The 18,574-nt window shown below is 35.2% G+C and overlaps 1 protein-coding gene and 1 long non-coding RNA gene across 4 annotated transcripts in view; one reads left to right on the plus strand and one right to left on the minus strand.

Moving 5' to 3' along the window:
- Positions 1–18,574, plus strand: part of MYO16 (myosin XVI) — a 363,582-nt gene that overhangs the window by 252,256 nt on the left and 92,752 nt on the right. For all 3 annotated transcript variants that reach the window (XM_015633144.3, XM_015633135.3, XM_015633117.3), the window contains exons 21-23: positions 1,784–1,856; positions 11,216–11,368; positions 11,960–12,160. In XM_015633144.3, coding sequence (XP_015488630.1) covers positions 1,784–1,856; positions 11,216–11,368; positions 11,960–12,160 — 427 coding nt within the window. The remainder of the gene's footprint in view (positions 1–1,783; positions 1,857–11,215; positions 11,369–11,959; positions 12,161–18,574) is intronic.
- LOC117244058 overlaps positions 13,246–18,574 on the minus strand; it is a 12,448-nt gene continuing 7,119 nt past the window's right edge. The window contains exon 2 of the long non-coding RNA XR_004496448.1: positions 13,246–16,943. This is a non-coding gene — a long non-coding RNA (uncharacterized LOC117244058). The remainder of the gene's footprint in view (positions 16,944–18,574) is intronic.

Consider the following 18,574-nt stretch of genomic DNA (forward strand, 5'->3'; position numbering starts at 1 on the left):
TCTTAAAAATTGAGAAATATAATGCAATATTTCAGCTGTTGTACAATATTGCGCAAGTGTTCATGTTTTGCCTTGCTATAAGGAAAGCTGAGTATAAATTGGAAAAAACAAGAGGAAAAAAAAGCAGAGTGAAAACCTATCAAGTATTCTGAAATTTCAAGCTTCTTTTTTTTTTCCAAATTACATTTAAATAGAATTATAATTATGGATTTTCAATATAGATTTCTCTGAGGTAATTTGTTTTTAAACATTTAATTTTTCTTTCTATAAATGGACAGATTTTGTTGAAAGCTTGTTCTGACAAGGAATGTACACCCCCCCATCTCTAATCAGGAGCAGTTGTGAATGTGCCTTACATTTTAAAACCCAATTTAAATTGCATTCATTGCTAGAGATGGAGGTGGTGATATTGCTTTATGCTTTTTCTTGTAGAAATTCCCTTGGAGGCAAATCGACCTCCCGATAACCTCCCCTGCCCAACAAAGCCATTCTGGACTAGATTTATTATGTAACAATCTATGTCTGACATTTACGCACACAGCCAGTCTTGTGACAATCAGTAGTGCACTGAACTAGTGCTCTTTTGAAATGAAGACAAACTTCTTGGGCATGATTTCTGAAAAAGGCTCTGCTTGCCCCTGAGGATTGTTTTTCCCCAGCTTGTTTTGTAATATGCATTTTTTTTCAAATTATTTTAGTTTGTTTCTTTGCTCTATAGGAATTTATTTTGAGGGCTGGATCTTTGTCTAATGACACAGTGGGGGTTACAATGACTGAAGTGGAACTATATTCATGTACTTCAAGAGTGGTTCACCTTTTTCTCCTGTACATCTATAGCCTGATATGCACAGAGATGTAGACATAGAGGAAACTTGGAATATGGAGAAAAAAAAAAAAAAAAATGGAAGGCTCTTAGAACAAGCAGCCTGCAATATTATTCTTGAAAAGCAGGCAACAGAATATCCCAAAATATTAATTTTGCTCACTGCAGTGAATTTAGTTTCCTCTCCAGATCACACTCACAATGAGTCAGTTCCAAGTACAGAATAGTAACACCTCTGTCCTTTTCCCATTTCTTCTGTCCAAATCTTAGGTGACTGCTCTACCCTGATCCTTCCATTCCTTCCACCTGGCCACAATAAAATCCCTTCCCTGAATGCATGCAGTGACATGACAAATTAGATGCAACATCAACAACTGCTCTTTTATTTATACAGAGAAGCAACATCTGCCTTCTTCAGGCCTGACCCCTGTCTGTTCTTTCCCCTGGGGCATGCAGCCTCTTGGGCAGCCTGAGCCCAGAAATTCTACTTGATGCTGACACAGAGAGGACTCATGTTTAACAGGTTTCCCTTCAAGTACATTCTGTAGAATCCATTCTGGCTGCCAAAGAAATATAAACAGGAATGGATAACTGAATCCAACCAGGCATTGTGAAACTTCTCCAAAATGGTTATCCATGATGTTATCCAGAAAATAGGTACATATATGATTAGAGTCTGGACTTTAGGAAGCTAAGATTTTTCCTCCTCTTACAAATTTAGTTATTAGCATAGCTGCTAAAGCAATCCTTAACCCTGCTTTTTTTATTTCTGTTCAGTATAATAGGTTGTGAGTAGAATTTTGATTCTGTTTTATACATGGTCTGCTTGTGTATTTCATCCATGTTTTTGAAATACAGCCTACTTTTGTCCTAGAACAGAAATACTTCTTGTCAGAAACAACAGATGTATTATTCACTTGCTTGAATTCTTATTATCTGTAATATCTCTTTTTTCCCCAGTGACCAGGTGTTTGAAATTGGAGTATTAGATATTTTTGGATTTGAAGAATTTCAAAAGAATACTTTTGAACAGGCAAGTGTGGATGCTTTGCTGAATTTACTCTACCTGTTGTTATTTCTCTAACTAGTTTTGATCAGAATACATGAAGGTGAAAATTTTCTTTTTAAATATTTTTTCTCATTATACCTGTTTGTGTATGAATTATATGCTGGGTTTTGTACAGTTGTTGACAATTTTAATATAATATAGTAAATATCTATTGTGATTTTGAAGAGGGGTAGTATTAGCACTGAAAGACAATCTGAGGGAAATAGTGTTGTTTGTTTTCATGCTTGTGGTGTTTATACTTCAACTAGATCAGTGAGCAGAAGGACAATACAATGAATTGGAAGAAAAATCAAAAGGTCTTCATATGCCTTGGAGAAAAAATAAAATGAAAATGCTTCATTATGCTAAGTGCCATTACTGGCAGATTCAAATCTTTTTGATTTTACAACATGTGACTTTTCAAAAAAACTGAATTGCATTCATGGAAAATAAATTGAAATTTATGTCAATTAATGCTTTAAAATCCTTTTAAATATCAAACTTTCTTTAAGATGTTTGCCTGCCTTCAACATTAATCACTGAACACCAGAGCTCTTGTGAATTACATATTTCAGAAAGCATTAGTGACTCTACACAACACACTCAAAGAGGTGTTTAAGTGTTTGTTCAGTTGCTCATTCATTCTGTAATGCAGAGGAAGAAAACCAAAGCATGGAAAAGAATCAAGGAGGTATCAGCAGCAACAAAGGACTTGCTATTGTTTGAAACTGGGATTTTCCCTTTTGTCCAAGTCAGTCCATTGTTTTATGGCTCAGCTTCCTCTTTCTAGTGAGTTCAGTTTGTATAACATGTTTACATTGCTACCTGATTTCCAAATGTTTGAAAGCACAAAATAGGTTTACCTGTACCTTCAAAAGAGCATGTAAGAAGGCAATAAAATCAATTCCAGTTTCCCTCTCACAAAATTATTTTTGCTGTTATAGTTCTCCCTTGTTTAAACATTTGCTGGATTAAGGACTATTGATGTGTTGCAATATTCCTAGTCATTTACTCATTGTGAATGCCACCTTCAGGGGAAAATAGAAAGTGAAAAATTAATAACATTTTAACAGACTGAATATATGAAATAAAAAAGAATCCATAAGCTTCCTGCCTAATAAGTGTGAAGTATTCTATGTAGTTTAAATGCTTCTCAAAAGAGAGGGATTCATCTTGGGAGTTACTGGTTATTTTCCTTTGACTCTGTTCTGCACCATTTTTTTAATCATGAAAATCATAAAAGATCTGAATTGACATCATGAAATACCATGAATTCTATTTTCTGGGGTAAGTAATTTTCTGCTTAATAACTGCAAAACATGCTTGAATAGAAAATACAAGATCTAAGAAAAATGAGTAAAAAGGAATTTATTTTATTATTTCTGTGTAGCAAACATGATAATTTCAAAGTCATATTCGCATTTCTATTTTTTTTCATAAATAAGTGTATTTCATGAGACACTTACTGTCCCTCCACTTGGGCTGAATGATATTAAATAATAATTTGAGTCATAATATCAGGACTTATTTAACTGCATTCCTGAAAACACAAAGCAGAAGTGAAAGTTTTTTATATGAACTCCATAATATAATTAACATATCTGATTCCTGAAGTGGTAGATTGTAGTATCAGTGAAGAGAAGCAGTTTGTATCTCATTGTGGTACTTACTAATAATGAACTTACCCCAAGGAGTCTGAACTTCACAGCAGGAGCTCTCTAGCAGAGGAACTCAAGTTCAGAGTTCTGCCTGGGCTCGTTAACCCTAACAATAAACAGTCCTGTAAGCCCAGGTAGGGTCCTCATGCAAATCATTGCATCATGTCTGCAAACATGCCCAGTGTCAAGGCCTGTGACTGCAGAATGTTATCATTAAATGTTACAACCAGACAGTAGTGGGGCCATAAAAATTATTTTTTAATCACATTTAGATTAGCGTATTTAAAAATGTCATTAGAAAAGTAATCTTAGGGAAAATGAACCTTTTTAATTTATTTTTTTTTTCAAATTAGCTATGATAAGGCACTCTTTGTGATATCTGTTCTGCTTTCTTGGCAAAAAAATGATCACTCTTTTCAATAAAAATTAAAACCTCCTGATTGCTCAAAACATGTGACATTCAAAATATCTGTGTGAATCTTTCTGGTGCTTTATATCAGGCCAGTAGATAGTTTAATATCATAATTAAGAAAGCAATAAGATAGTAAATCACATGTCGGTTTTAATAAACTGTATTTGAAGATGGTTCAGGCAAACAAAGATGGATAAACCAGGTAGAATAACTGTTTGTTTACTCCAGTGTATGTTTTGGAATGACAAGGCATTAGAGTATTGAAATATCAAAGTCAAATGAAGAATTGGTCTAGGAACAATTTGTGAGCAATACAAAGGAAGACAGCTGTCAAAGAATTAGAAAAATAAGATGAATTATGCTTACACCAAGAATCTGATAAATGTTGCAGGCAAAATGATGCGGCTGACAGCTTGTAGAGGGAAAACTTTTAGAGACCATTGTAAACAAGAAGGAATTAGAATTTTAAAAACATTATTAATTAAGTGTTCATTTTTTCTTTTGCTTGGTGAGTATTGTTAAGTCTTTATTGCATAGAACATTGTGGTATGTTGTAAGCGCAACAATGGGACATGTAATTCTAAATTAAAAGTAAATAAGTGTGGAATAAGCAATAGTGAGGGGAGTTTTGATTCTCGGTATGAAATTTGCAAGCTGAAAGGCAGGGAATACTGTTTCTAGAAGTCACAGTCTAAAGAAGTCATTGCTCAATAAAGACTGAAAGCTTCTGAATTACCAGGACTCAGTGAGTTACTGCTTTTACTGCTCGTCAGCTGAGCCATAGTAAATGACTACAATACACTTTTAGCTAGCCCTAATAACAATTTAAAATCACTTCCTAGCAGTGATCATTAGCTTGGGAACAACATTTTCCTGGAGCAGCTGCATACCTGCTGGGTCAGAAGAGCTTTGTATACAACCACACTGGAACGTGGTCAGAAGTGAGGACAATTTCTCTTTCCTGTTCTTTAGAGAAATGGCCTTCATTTTGTGGCAATTTCAGGAAATATGAGTGCTCTACCAAAAATATCAAGAGCAGTTTCTAGTGATAATTCAGTTTTATCAGGCTTCTCTATTTGAGAGGGACTGTATTTGTTTACAGTTTATTCTGCATCCCTTTAAAACTAGAAGACTGTCTGCTTCTCTTCTAGTACAATTTAAAATTAGATTAGATCTTATTCATGGCTCCTTCACAGCGCAGTTCCAAATAACACAGTCAAAGAAGGCTACAACCTTCATACTTACAGTAGTATATTTTCAACCACAAACTCATGACCGATGAATATAACAAGCAATAAGCAGGAGTTGCCTGTACCATTTTCCTCCAGCTGTTTCTAGAAAAATTGTATTATAGCAGAAGAACCAGACATTAGAGGAGTATGAGTAGCTTTTCTTCCCCCTGCATATAGTCAGTCCATCTCTACAGAAAGTAAAGAGCAATAACGTTAAAGGGACAATGCTACTAGTCTTTCCCGTCTGATATATAATTCAAATGAGAAACTGAAGAAAGAATTTAGTTCTTGCTAAATTATGTGTTTAGCTCTTGCATGGGATTTTACATCTGTAGGTGTCTTAATTTTTGTAAAATAATTTTTTTATTATTTTTTTATATAGGAAATATAAATGATTTATCTAATTTAGTACTGCAGGTCACTGGAACAGTCAAGTGTCTCTTGACTCCCATTGAACTCCATAGCCATTAAAGTACACACACATTTTCTGTGTGATGCAGTGTAGCTCTGGGAGAGGCACAGCTTCCATGGCAGCTCTGTGCAGCACATCTCCTGCAACAGGAGCCAGTTGGCTCTGAGAGCAGAAAGCATTGCCCCAACCAGGACTCTACTTCAGTCATTATGGTGAAGCAGAAGAGGTCACAGAACCCAACTGTGTTGGAATTTTCACCTATGTTTACTATTAGGTGTGGTACATTTTAACTTCTCAGCATGTTATTTCTGTGGTTAACTCTGCTGACACTACATTTTTGACATTTAACATTTCTTGGCCAAAACAACCATAACAGATTATTTTACATTAAGATGCATTGTCTCAGCCATTAGACTGCTTCTAGTAGTCTGTAGGTAAGGTGATGTTGCCTGTTTTCAAGATGGATGGATATGAATAGACAAAAGGTACATGACGTAACTTTTCTACAGTCATTGCAGTCTCAGTGGTAATAGATGGGAGGTCACACACAGGGTTTTACATTTAGACAGTCTGAAAGAGCATTTCAAGAGTTTGTCTATGCAGAAGAAATCAACCTTTTTTTGTTTTTTTCTGTGCAGAGCATAGATGGAGGGTCCTGCATACCTCTGTGGAACAGGCAGCTGCTAGTGCCCACTGAGCTCTGTTACTATGTAGGGACTTAAAGCAGAACCTTCCACAGCAGTTCCCAGTGTGGAGTATTCCTTATTCCCCATAGCACAGTGGAAAGTGCTTACCATGTTAATTCAGTCATTAACAAGGAAATATGATGTGATATTTTTAAGGCAGAGTTTTACTAGCCTCCATGCAGAGGAAGGTTTTAACAATCTAATTGGGAGCAGCAAGACCTAGCTGATCCTTGGCACCAGGGAGCCAGGGCACAGGAGGACCCAGAGGATGGCCATGTGCTCCCTGATGGACAGCATCCCTGGAGCATGGAGCACAGAGCCAGGGCCAGTGACAGTGCCCATCAGCAGCCCTGACATGGCAAACAGCCAGACAGGGCTGGGACCCTGTCACAGGCAGTTGGAGAAAGAGCTGGAAGCTGGCACTGCCATGGCATCACCGGGGACCGGACCCATCGCAAGGAGTGCGTGGGGGCCCCAGGGAAAGCTGAGCAGGGCTGTCAAAGCCTACTCCTTCCTTCAGGGGCCTGGCAATCCTGTGTTTCACTTTCTTCCTTAGTCCAGTTCCTGAGGATCTTACACTCTTCATGGCCTTTGTCAGGGTGCACTCCTGCCTCTTCCCTCTTAGTCTCTTTGGTCTTCTTCCCATGCACACATTTCTTTCCATTTATGCAGGGCACTATTATCTGTTCAGTGTTCCGGTCAGCCACTGGACAACCAGTGCTACTTCACTTTAAAGCTGGCTTATCATTACCTGACATTAAAATAATTTTTTTTTTTATTCTTATGCAGTAGACATCTTTTAGCCAAAAATAAAATATTTTTTCTAAAGTTGAGATTCCCAGCTTGATTCAGTTTGTAATTGATTAGTGAAATACTGCACAACATTTAACTGATACCTTACTTTTCCATAGTAGCATCCTTTTTTATCCCATAGTACTTAATTTCTAACCAGCATTATGAGTGAATAAATAATTTAGAACTATTTCAGTTTCAGAATAATCCCAAACTCTTTCAGGGAAAGATTGTTGTTACCATGTTTTTTTGTTATCTTGTTTGTTTAATACTTTCATTTGTACAAAAAACAGTGAGGAGGACTATTACACTTTGTATTGAAATTGTCCCTATTTTGGGGAGCATTTCAGACCCTCCCTTGTGGAAGGATTCTCAGGTGATAGTAACCTGAGGCAAAGTTCTGATGTAGCATCAGGCTCTCTTTTACATTATTTGAGGAACACAGATCAACTAATGGCAACTGATCCTAGAGATGACACAGAGTTCCATGGAATTAAAGTTCTTCTGACAGAGGTAGAAGGACTGTGTCTGAATTTGTTACGAAGCTGCACGGAGAACAAGAAATCTGTGTTAGATCCTACTAGCCCTGAAAGAAGAAGGAAGAAATATAATGGTTCTGTCTTTGTTATCAATTCCTTAGAAATATTCTGATGGGTACTGTACATAAAGAGGACGATGTTGAAATGTTTGGGTAGCAGATACAAAGTTGAACAGGATTCAAGATACTTCTGAAAAAGTAGCTTAACCTAAATTAAGCTTAGGTTTTAAAAAAAATATTTTCTGAGTCCAACCTCAGAAAAAAGATGATTCTGTGTTTCATTATCTTAGAAATTACATTTTTTAGAAACGTTAGGGCAATTCCTTGCAGGTTAAATTTGACATTGTAACTTCATCATCCTGACCCACAAATTAGGGCCTGATGTGTTGAAATGACAGCTGTAAGCTTTACTCCTTGCTCTGAATACACATTCCTTGGGGGAGTTAATCCTTCTGCATGACCAAAGGATGTAAAAGAGCTTTCAAAGGGTCTTTGCATCCATCTTGCCCTCACTGACTGACAGTCACCAAATTTGCTTTCCACAGATTTCCTTCTTTGGTAATGCCTTTTTCAAATAGACATGAGAACCTGAAAATTGAATAGAGTAAAAACCAGGAACATTTCCTTAATCATGGGTGCTTTTCTTTCTTCAGAGCACAGTACAGTTTTGGTATTCTACCTAAATTTTCATTTGGAGTGTACTTAGTGGTACTACCTGGTCAAATGTAAAAGAGACATCAAGCTAATACTGTCTAATGTGAGGAATACTTACTGCTTTTACCAAATATTATTTTTCAAATCTACAATTTGGATGGTGCTGCAAGTTGTGGTTGGTTTTGAGTTGTTTGGGTTTTTTTTAAATACTTTAACAAGAATTGGGTTTTTTCATCTAATAATATCCTAAAGGACTTCTTAGAGTAGTCTTGGACAGATATATGGCTTAATTATTTTCAGAGACATGATAGTGAGGTAAGGTAAAAAAAGATTGGTAGAAAGAGCAATATTTAGAAAACATAATATGGAGCCCATGAGATGCAGATTAAGAATAGCTTCACATCGTTTAATAACAAAAAGTGCCATAGGTGATGTTAAGTAATACTGCTAAGTAAAGCAAATATAATCCTTAAAGGTATTCCCCAATTATTTGTTTCAGGTAAAAAATTATTTGAGGCTTTTTTTTTTTAATTTATAATTACTTTTATTTCTGTCTAAGTTACATGAGTGAAGTTAAATACATTTTTAAGAAGTGTGGTTCTTTGAACTTTTCAAATCTTTGTACAGAAAGTACATCATTGTTTTATGTAATACTTAGAAGACATGAATTGGGTTTGCAAAGCTAGTTCAGTTCATATTAATCCCATTTCTACATTTCAGCTGCTTTAACTATTATGTCAACCTGTCTCAAGCTTTTAACTTGAAGCATCCATTTTATTACCTTTATTTTTTATTACAGAAGGTTGTATAGAACACTGAAATGGAGAAAGATCTGATCAGAATGTGCTGATTTTCCTGGCTGGTCTCCTGGTTCTTGTTCTGCAGAGCCATTCTCTCAGCCACTGCTTGAGAGAGCAGCTTTGGGGCACTTTGAAGTTTGTACAAGTGCTTGAGCTGCTTTCTGCTCTGGTCTGCAGCATCTTAGTGGCTTTGTGGCAAGTCTGCCAGTCCAGCTGACAAATGATGCATGCAATCAATCATGTATGGATGTTTTAATAAAATACAGTTCTTTTTATTTCTGTACTTAAAACCAATGCTTTTTATTACATCTTTGTAAGACGTCCTTCATCTCAATTTGTGTAGTTCAATAATTTTGTTGCACAGTCAGGCTCTCAAATTATTTTTTTTTTTAATGCATTTTAAGAGATTGGCTCATGATAAAAAGTAAGCTTGAGTTTATCGGGATTTTGACAATTTTTCTTATTGTAAAATATGCCTTTGTAAAGTTGAATGATCTGGTTCTCTAAATAAGTCATCTGCAAATAAAGATATATACAGCATGCATCATTTTGAAGCTTTACCATATTCTGCCAAGTGTAAGTTTGTCTGCCTTATAAAATAATGTTAACATGCTTCTGGAAAGATTTTGCAATTAGAATTCCAGAAGTGATCAGTAAATCACATTTTGCCTTCCACAGAGTTAAAAAAAAAAACTGTCTTTTTCCATAAAATAAGTAGATACTGGAACTCAGTTGTATACATCTATTGTTAATGAAATAACAAAACACTCTGAATGTTTATAAATCTGACTTTAAAGAATTATTTGTTTTATTTAAGGCTGTCTTTTGTCTGCACTGTCATGCATTAGTACAGACAGTTAATAGACATTTGGTTATAAAATGAGCTTGGTCTCATTTCTTCTTGCTGTTTTCCACACTAGTCTATTTTATTGTATAACAAGTACAAGTTGGCTATACTAACAGGAGGTGTTAATGGAAAATTCAGGCAACTCTTACACATTACTTGGGTTCTCTTCCCTCATCTGGGTGTTAAGCCATGTAATTTTAGGATTGTTCTGAATATTTCATACTTTTAATATGACTTTCTGGTAGAATTTCTTTTACATACTTTATTCATGGAAGATATAGTTAATGGCTGGCCAACACAAATATGTGACTAGTTTAGATTGAAAAGAAAATGCATGCAGGCATTCCTTGTATCATTCCTCATATGAAGTGTTCTTATACCCTTTTAGGAGTTTCTGTTTTCTTAATTTCTCAGTCATAGTTAATGTAGCACTGGAGGAGGTTTTCAAATTTTCAACTAAAATCTCCACTTTAATGTCAATAAAACAGATAAAACATTTATTCCACAAGGTTATTAAATATTTGCTTATTTTAGCAGGTGAACTTTGAATAAAATATAAAAGCACACAAATAAGCTGATAGAATTCCCATGTTTTTTTAATTGAAAATCAGATTTCTGTGAATCTGTTTCATTTTAGATCCTATAAGGCAATCAAAGAAAATATATTAGAAGCTTCTACATTATTTATCTCTCCAAACACTGAACTTTTCTATGCAACATAATTTTCTTCACAACCTTCCCTTAGAATATGCATAAAATGGAGAGCAGCATCTAGTAAAATATTCCTAGGTGTTTTATAAGTTTTGGTAAAACACAATGAGCTCTTCAGTGGCATTATATGTGGAAATAGAGTTTTGTCTTTGTTAGCACTGAACTAACTACAGACTCAGGATCTTAAACAAATATGTAGGTTGGTTTGTTGTTTTTTTTTTTCTAAAAGCACGTTGTGTAACCTTCCTGAATATAAAATGCAGAAGAATATTAAATATACCAATTTATATGTAGAGTTACCCTTCTCCATTCAATGGAATTAGTATAAAATTCCACTGTATTTGATAAGGCTGATCTTTGATAACTCTTATGTGGAATTCACAATGAACTGTGAAGGCAGAAAACTGTGTATTCCCAATTTAATAGTAATAGTTATTAAAATCTAAATTTCCCTAGGGTCTTCCTAAATCTGCAGCATGCCAAGAGTTGCCATATTGTGGATTGACATTTCTTCAATTTCGATATTAGACGTGCAGTAAAACCGATATTGATGAATTATCCAGTAAAGGTCTAATACTCACTTTTTCTTCATTTTACAATAGCTGTGTGTCAACATGACCAATGAGAAGATACACCAGTACATCAATGAAGTGCTTTTCCTACAAGAGCAAGCAGAATGTGTACAAGAGGGAGTTGCCATGGAAACTGTGTATTCTCCTGGTAACCATAGTGCAGTTCTGGATTTTTTCTTTCAGGTAGTTTCCAGACCCATTTTACACCATGTATATTTATACACAGTCTGTGCATGTTAGGCTAATACAAAATTTTGCTTGCATTTTCCAATTTATGAATCTTCAGACCAGGTTATAGACCAAAGAGGCCACAGCTCAGTGGCTCACAGAGCTTACTAACACAACAGGGCTGAGGAAGATGCAGCAGAATTTCCCCACCCGTAGGGATTCCTGTGTAGCATCTGGGTATGGTGGCATAGCAACTGTGCTGCTGTAGGACTGACGAGGAGGCTGTGGCATGAGCCTGACAGTTTCTTTAGTGCCTGAATCTAGTTTCTGGACAACTTTAAAGAAGCAAGTAACACAATTAGTTTCTAACGGATCGTCAATAGTGACCATTTTTGGCAACTGAAACTGAAGTACTGTTCCCTACATTTCTTATAGAAGAACCAGCCCTGAACACTTACAAAAATACTTTAATCTTTTTTATATTTCCTGTTTTTTGAAGTGATGTATGTTTCTGTTTACTAAATTACTAGCTGTGTTACTCTTCAAGGAAAAACTGAAATTCTATTGCTCCTGTATAAAATGAGAAAAATCTGTTTTTCATTTCAGAAACCATCAGGCTTTTTGTCAATGCTAGATGAGGAAAGCCAGTCTGTTTGGTCAGTGGAACAGAGTCTGTCTAAACGTATTCAGTCTTACCTGGATACATCAGATACAAACACAGTCTATTCCTCCACAAAAGATGGAAATGGTAACCTTGCCCCAAAGGATCTGGGCTCCACCTTCACTGTTATGCATTATGCTGGGAGGGTAAGTTGTTTGAACATCATTTACATGCAGGTAATAGAAAAAAGTTAACAAAACAAAATTTTACATGGCTTCTCCAACTCCTGGCTATAAATAGGATTTCACTGTCAAGTGATAAACTTTCAGAGGACAACTTAGAATCTCAGTTCCATATCTAGTGTATAAAATGTGTATCACAGCATGTAGGATATGGGCTACCTAGTTCTGGCTCCTAAATTTTTTCTTCCTTGTAAGCAATTAATGTAGAAGGAGGTGATTCAGATCCCTCAGCATAAATGTTTAATGCCATTTTAGTTGGCTTCACTTTGCATGCAGATGTGGTTCCAGGACAGTACAGGTTCCCTGTAGCTCCTCTGCTGTATATGTAGATACCTGGGTTACCAGCATGAATCTGGAAAAAAAATCAAAAACAGAACCCCCACTTTTTCTGTAAGTTGTCATAATTTTTTTTTTCCTACAAAAATTGCTGAACATGCTAAATGTCTTTCAGCATGGCTGTAAAATTAATATTTTTTTTATATCCCTTTCTGCAGTGTTCACAGGAATAGTGTAACCACTTCTTTTAAATAGGCTTCTTACCCTTTCCAATACTTCATTTTCACACTGTCCTCACAACTACGTACAAATCAAAGCAAGCAAGTTAGATGTGTTTAAAGGGATAGTATTTTATTTCTTTTTAGATAATCTGACAGTGGTATAAATAGGGACAGATCTATTTTATGGCTTCACATTTGTAAATGAGGCTGATGGAAGTCTTGAGCTGTGTTTTGATGCAAGCAAATTTGTTCCTGGCCAATGATAGAAATGTCGTCATTATGGAAAGGACTATTTGAGTAGTGTTTAAATTCCTAATCCAAATATTCTGAATAACTCCCTGTAGGTTCTTCTTTCATCACAAGGCCTTCTACTCAGAATCAAATTATTTGCCAAAGTTAAGTGGTTTGAAGACCTCCACTATTGGGACTCCACTATTCCACCAATAGGAATGTGGGCACACAGTGGTTAGATGACAGAGTACAACCAAGATTTTGTGAAACTTACTAGGACTTCAAGTGATGGAATAAAGGACTCGCTATGAACTTCAGATGTCTAATTTAATTTTTATTTTTTTTATACTTGTTATATAAGTACTTTTTAATGCTGCTCTGTTTATACAAATTAATCATAAGAGCTCAAAAAGGTTCCACACCCCAAAAGATTCCACACTTCCATTCCCTTGACATGGAAGCAGAAGCAAAGCATCTACATTAAAATCACAACCAGAATAATAAGCAAATTTCTTCAAATAGAAAGAAATTTTTGTTTCATTCTCTGAAAAAGAATTCAGAAGATTTGTTAAGACAAAGGTGCCTAGTTCTGAAAGGTAAACTGTGAGTGGTAAAGAGGACACTTTTCATTAACACGTGTTTTAGTCTTGCATGGTTGTTTAGATTTTTGTCTTATAACATAGACACTTGGTTTGACCTTTTCCTAATAATAGTAATGACATTTAATCTAAAAGCATGAACAAATAGACAAGTCTCCAAGTAATGTAAATCCACACATTCTTTTGAAGTCAGTGGAGATCCTTTGATTTACATTGTCCAAGGAACTATTCCAGTCAGGTTGTTCTTTGCATCCTTACAACAGTAAAATGCTTAGCCCTGCCAAAACAAAAAAGTCCTCTTTCAACTGCTTAACTCTCCTTGCTTCAATAGTAATTGAGCTAAATCCTTAAAGACACTTGCATATTTGGTATCTTGTGGGACTGTTATCTAGCTATCATGGGTTGAAATTGCCAGTGTTCCATGATATGCATTTATGTAAAAGTTTGATGATAGCATGACTGTACTAAATGACACAAATTGAGTTTATTCTGAGACTAGTATGTCTTCATATGATGAGAACCTGAATATAAAAAACTCAGATCTTAAAATGGCTGATGTGGTTCTTTAGATTGCACTATTGCTACATTTAGTAGCTTTTTATAGAAGTCATTGATGATATATGCTTTATGAAGAATGTTAAAGGACTTTTAAGTATATCAGGATTTATCGGCACTTAAAAATAAGAATTTCATATATAAAGTATTGATATACTTTGGCAGGTTTTGACACCCATTTTTATGATATCAATTAAATGGGTCTAATGTAAGTGAAGTATAAAGAAATCTTACCCTTCATTGTTGCCTTCAGAGATCTCCAGATTTAAAGCAAGGGGCCTTAATTTTATTGCCACCACAATTTTTCATTGATTTTTACTCCTTTAACTTGGTGAAGCTTCTCTGTATTTACATGAGTATAACTGAAAGATGAATCAGACCCAGAGGGTAGAGAAAGAATTACCAGTAAATTGTGACAGGTAATCAAACATGAAAGTCTTCATTTCTAGCGTTAATCATTTATGTTCAGGTGATGTGTCTAGGCTGGCAGTTGAGGAGGAGGTCACACTGAACGCAGCAGGCTCTGTGTTAGAACGTGAAGGCAGACATCCACATTTCTCTAGGTAACAGTCGTAACTGCAATCTACTTCACTGCCAGTGTTAAAGAGATACTCTGAATTATCAAAAAAAAACAAAAAAAAAAAAAAAAAAAAAAACCCAAACGAACCCCATCCATCAAAAAACCCCCAGCTAATATTCTATGGTATGAGCTACTTATGACCCTTGTAATTTAGGCTTATTTTCATCAGTAGTGTATGGATGTAGGTCAAAATCCAGAATGAATTAGGTTCATTTCTTTACTCAGACACTTGCAGTAGCTATTTTAGCAAGTCAGAAGTGCAATTAAACCAGAAAATGAAGTTATTAAAAATAGTTCCTCACTGAAAAGACCTACTTTTGTATATTTAACTGAGATTGACAGACAACCTTTTGTGAACAAAAATGATACATCTAGCTTTATATTCTGAGACAATTACAGCTGATACAGATGTGTCCATGAAGTTTTAAAGACCTCTAGTATGTTCATATTTGGTGAAATTTTGTGTCAGGATAGAGTACAAAAATTATGTTTTCTTCCACTATCAAGTCTTTTTAATTGAATGTGTCATGAACTGGGAGGTAATTTCTATTCCCTTAAGTTTCATGCTCAACAACTTTTCCTAAGACTAGATATGCCATATTATTGATCCAAGCATAATGAGTCTTAAACTATTCCAGAAAAGCAGTACTGAGAGAAAAGGACAAGCAAGAGTGCATCAGAAGCAAAAGAAAGAAAGCACAGTGTTGAATTGAGACAAAGAATGCACAGGAGGCTCAAAGTAACATGTAAGGAGGAAAAAAAATCCAAATAATTTGGAATCCATACTTAATTTTCTGGCTGAATCATTACTTCTAGGAAGTTGCTGTGTATGATACCATTCTGAGAGACTTGGATTTTTTATTTCCTTGTCTTTTTTGGAGGGAAGAAGGAGGAATAAGATGTACAAGTTAACTTCTGCACATGGAAGAAATCAGCACAGGGGTCAGATATTTTATTGGAATCTGAGAATGAATATTGTTTCTCAAAAATGTGACATAATGATCCAGTGGAAAAGAGAAAATGAATTTTGCCTCATTTCTTTTGAATTTTGCTATTATTCCTGAACAAGATTAAATCTGTCTTTTTCTGCATGGGCAATATGATATATTGCTTGTGAACACACATGAACACATGCTTAGCAAAGCCCACTGTGAGCATCTGTACTCTATCATATCAAGTATTTTACTTTATCTCCTAGTTTTAATTTTACAGCTGAACAGAATCCTACAATGCCTTGACACATTATGTGTCTTTTCCACGAGCTGCTTAATGTCTTGGTATCTGAGTGCTGTAAGACAAAAAGCTTATCTGTTTTGTTCAGGCAGAAGGTAGAAGAGAATGATTAAGGTGTTTTATGACTAAAATAAAAATAATTCTAGTGAAAGGCTTTATCAGAAAGTTGTTTAACACATTTCTCTGAATACTGGCAGTCCGATTTCTTCTAGAAAGTTTCTGCTCATCTGGGGCAGTGCTTTGTTTCTGGCGCCTGATATGAATGTGGGTATACTGAGATGCTTCTCACAGAGACTGTCTGTGGGAAAAGAGGCACAGACTACACACTGCAAACTTGCCTTGAGGCAGCAAAGCATTTTATGAGTTCATCTGAACATCAGCTGAAACTATCCTAAGAATTTGTAATACTGAATTTCTAGGTTCATTTATTGATAGCATTAATATTTATATTGTTGGCTCTCACTTAAGAAAGGGCTTCACATGAATTTTATCTTTGAACTATCAGGCATATCAATAGCCATGATTTTTGAAGAATAACATTTCCATCACTGAACTTTCTCAAGGACTCAGAGTACTTTATTTTTTAAAGTTTTGTGGAAGAATTAACATATCAATAAGTAAATCAGAAATATATTTTCTTAGCACAGTGCCAAGAGACACAGCTTTACCTATTAGTGATATTTAACATACCAGTATTTGAGATAATGAGCTATTTCCCCCATTGTTCATGTGATCTGAATAATACATTATCATAATTTAAGCTTTCTGCTGTTTAAATTAAACTTGAATTTAGAAATTAGATAAGCCCCTTGTCACTGTGTGCCTTGCCACTGTTTCAAATTTTTGTACTGTAATAAACCAGCCAGACCTAAAGATCAACTTCTTTGCTCTGTAAATCAGTGCACGTAATGTTCCTTAAAGTGCAGATCAATGTCTTTCATTTCTCAACTACCTGCATATCAAAACCACCTCTCAGCTGTCAGCTCATCTTCACCAGGGCAGTCTTCTCTGAAATGCCTTGTATATCCCAGGCAGACACTGAAACTGAACCTCTAAATCAAAAGACAAAAGGAGGTGGATTAATCAATAAGGATGCTTTCATTTCCCCTATTTTTCCCCAGGCTGAATCCCCAGACACAACAATCAAATCAATCCAATCTAAACTGTACCAAGGCCTATAAAGGCTACTTGACATGGATTCTGTTTTCACACAGGCAGGACAGTTTTGCTTTTTTTCCCTTTCTTTCTCTCTTTAAATAGTCTTGATTTGGGATTTTCACTTACTGGAGAAAATGATAAAACACTTTCCTCTACCCATCTATTTTGTTTCTAAATATTTATTTCAAAATTCTCTTCTCTCAAAATGTTAGACTAAGACTTGACAGCCTATAGAATTGTTTAGCTCACTCATTGCTTGACAAGATTTGTTTTGGGAGATTGATAAACCCAGTGATCCTTTAAAAAATGGTACGTGCAGTCATATCACTCACATTCAAATACTGGCAGAAAATTAGCAACTACAAGTGTGTCTCTCTGTGCACTAAATTTTCCTTGGACACGTTCTCAAAAATTTCTCTTTTGCTACATGAACTAATTATTTTCTTATTAACTTAAATTTACAACACAGGCAAAACTGAGTTTTTGAGTTATATTTTCCTATTAAAATATTAAAATTTTAATTTTTAACTGGTAGTGCAGATAAATTTTTCTCAATATTCTAAGTGACATTTTCCTAGCTTTTTTTAGTGTTCATGGTAAATCTGCCATTAACCATGAGCTTTTTTGGCCTATCACAAGATATGGAAATTAGTTACCAAAAAAAGAGTATTTTAAGGAATTGACAAAAACTAAAGGTGGTCCTGTTGATAAAGTAACCAGTATATTTGGGGGATAACCAGTGAGCTTGGAGAAAATCCCTTAAGCGAGTCAGATCTTATGAGAGAGAATACTTTTGTTCAGAAGAAAATACATACAGTCTTGTGAATTTCTGGCATGAAGATGATTAATGAAGCAAAGAGGCAAGGTATGAAGAATATGTAAAAAGATAAGAGGAATATGCAGTTCCCAAAGTCATGTATATCTGTTGAGTTTCCTGTTTTCTGTGTATTCTACGTCTTACTTGTGTCTGATAGGTCTTACAGTATTAAAATCAGATATGCTATCTTAAAAAATCAGAAAACAGGTTCAAAACAAATAAAATGAAGGAATTCTTTTCCTCATACTTAGTGAAACAACTTGACACAGAGTCTTAAAATATGCTAGAAATGTTAATGAGATATGGAAACAGAGATCTGAGGAGGAAATGTGAGTCAAGAGATACTATACACAAAGGTGAGATGCAGCCTGCAGAATAAGAGCGCCTTCATGGGCAGAGTCCTAAAAGCTGAGAAGGGAACTGGTGGCTGGCAGAGTTGAAATACTCCTCAATAGTTTTCCCTAAATATTCAGGCCTAGATGAATATTTGGCCATGCCCATTATGACTTATGTTAAATTGTCTTTCTTTATGAACTTAAATTTGGAAGGAAAGCAAATCCAACTCCGTTTTACTTTAATGTCTTATAATGAAATAAAATGTAATGTAGAACAGTTCTTTTTCTTTTTCTTTTTCTTTTTCTTTTTCTTTTTCTTTTTCTTTTTCTTTTTCTTTTTCTTTTTCTTTTTCTTTTTCTTTTTCTTTTTCTT

This window comes from Parus major, chromosome 1 (genome assembly GCF_001522545.3).
Source record: "Parus major isolate Abel chromosome 1, Parus_major1.1, whole genome shotgun sequence".
In the NCBI taxonomy this organism is placed as follows: Eukaryota; Metazoa; Chordata; class Aves; order Passeriformes; family Paridae; genus Parus; species Parus major.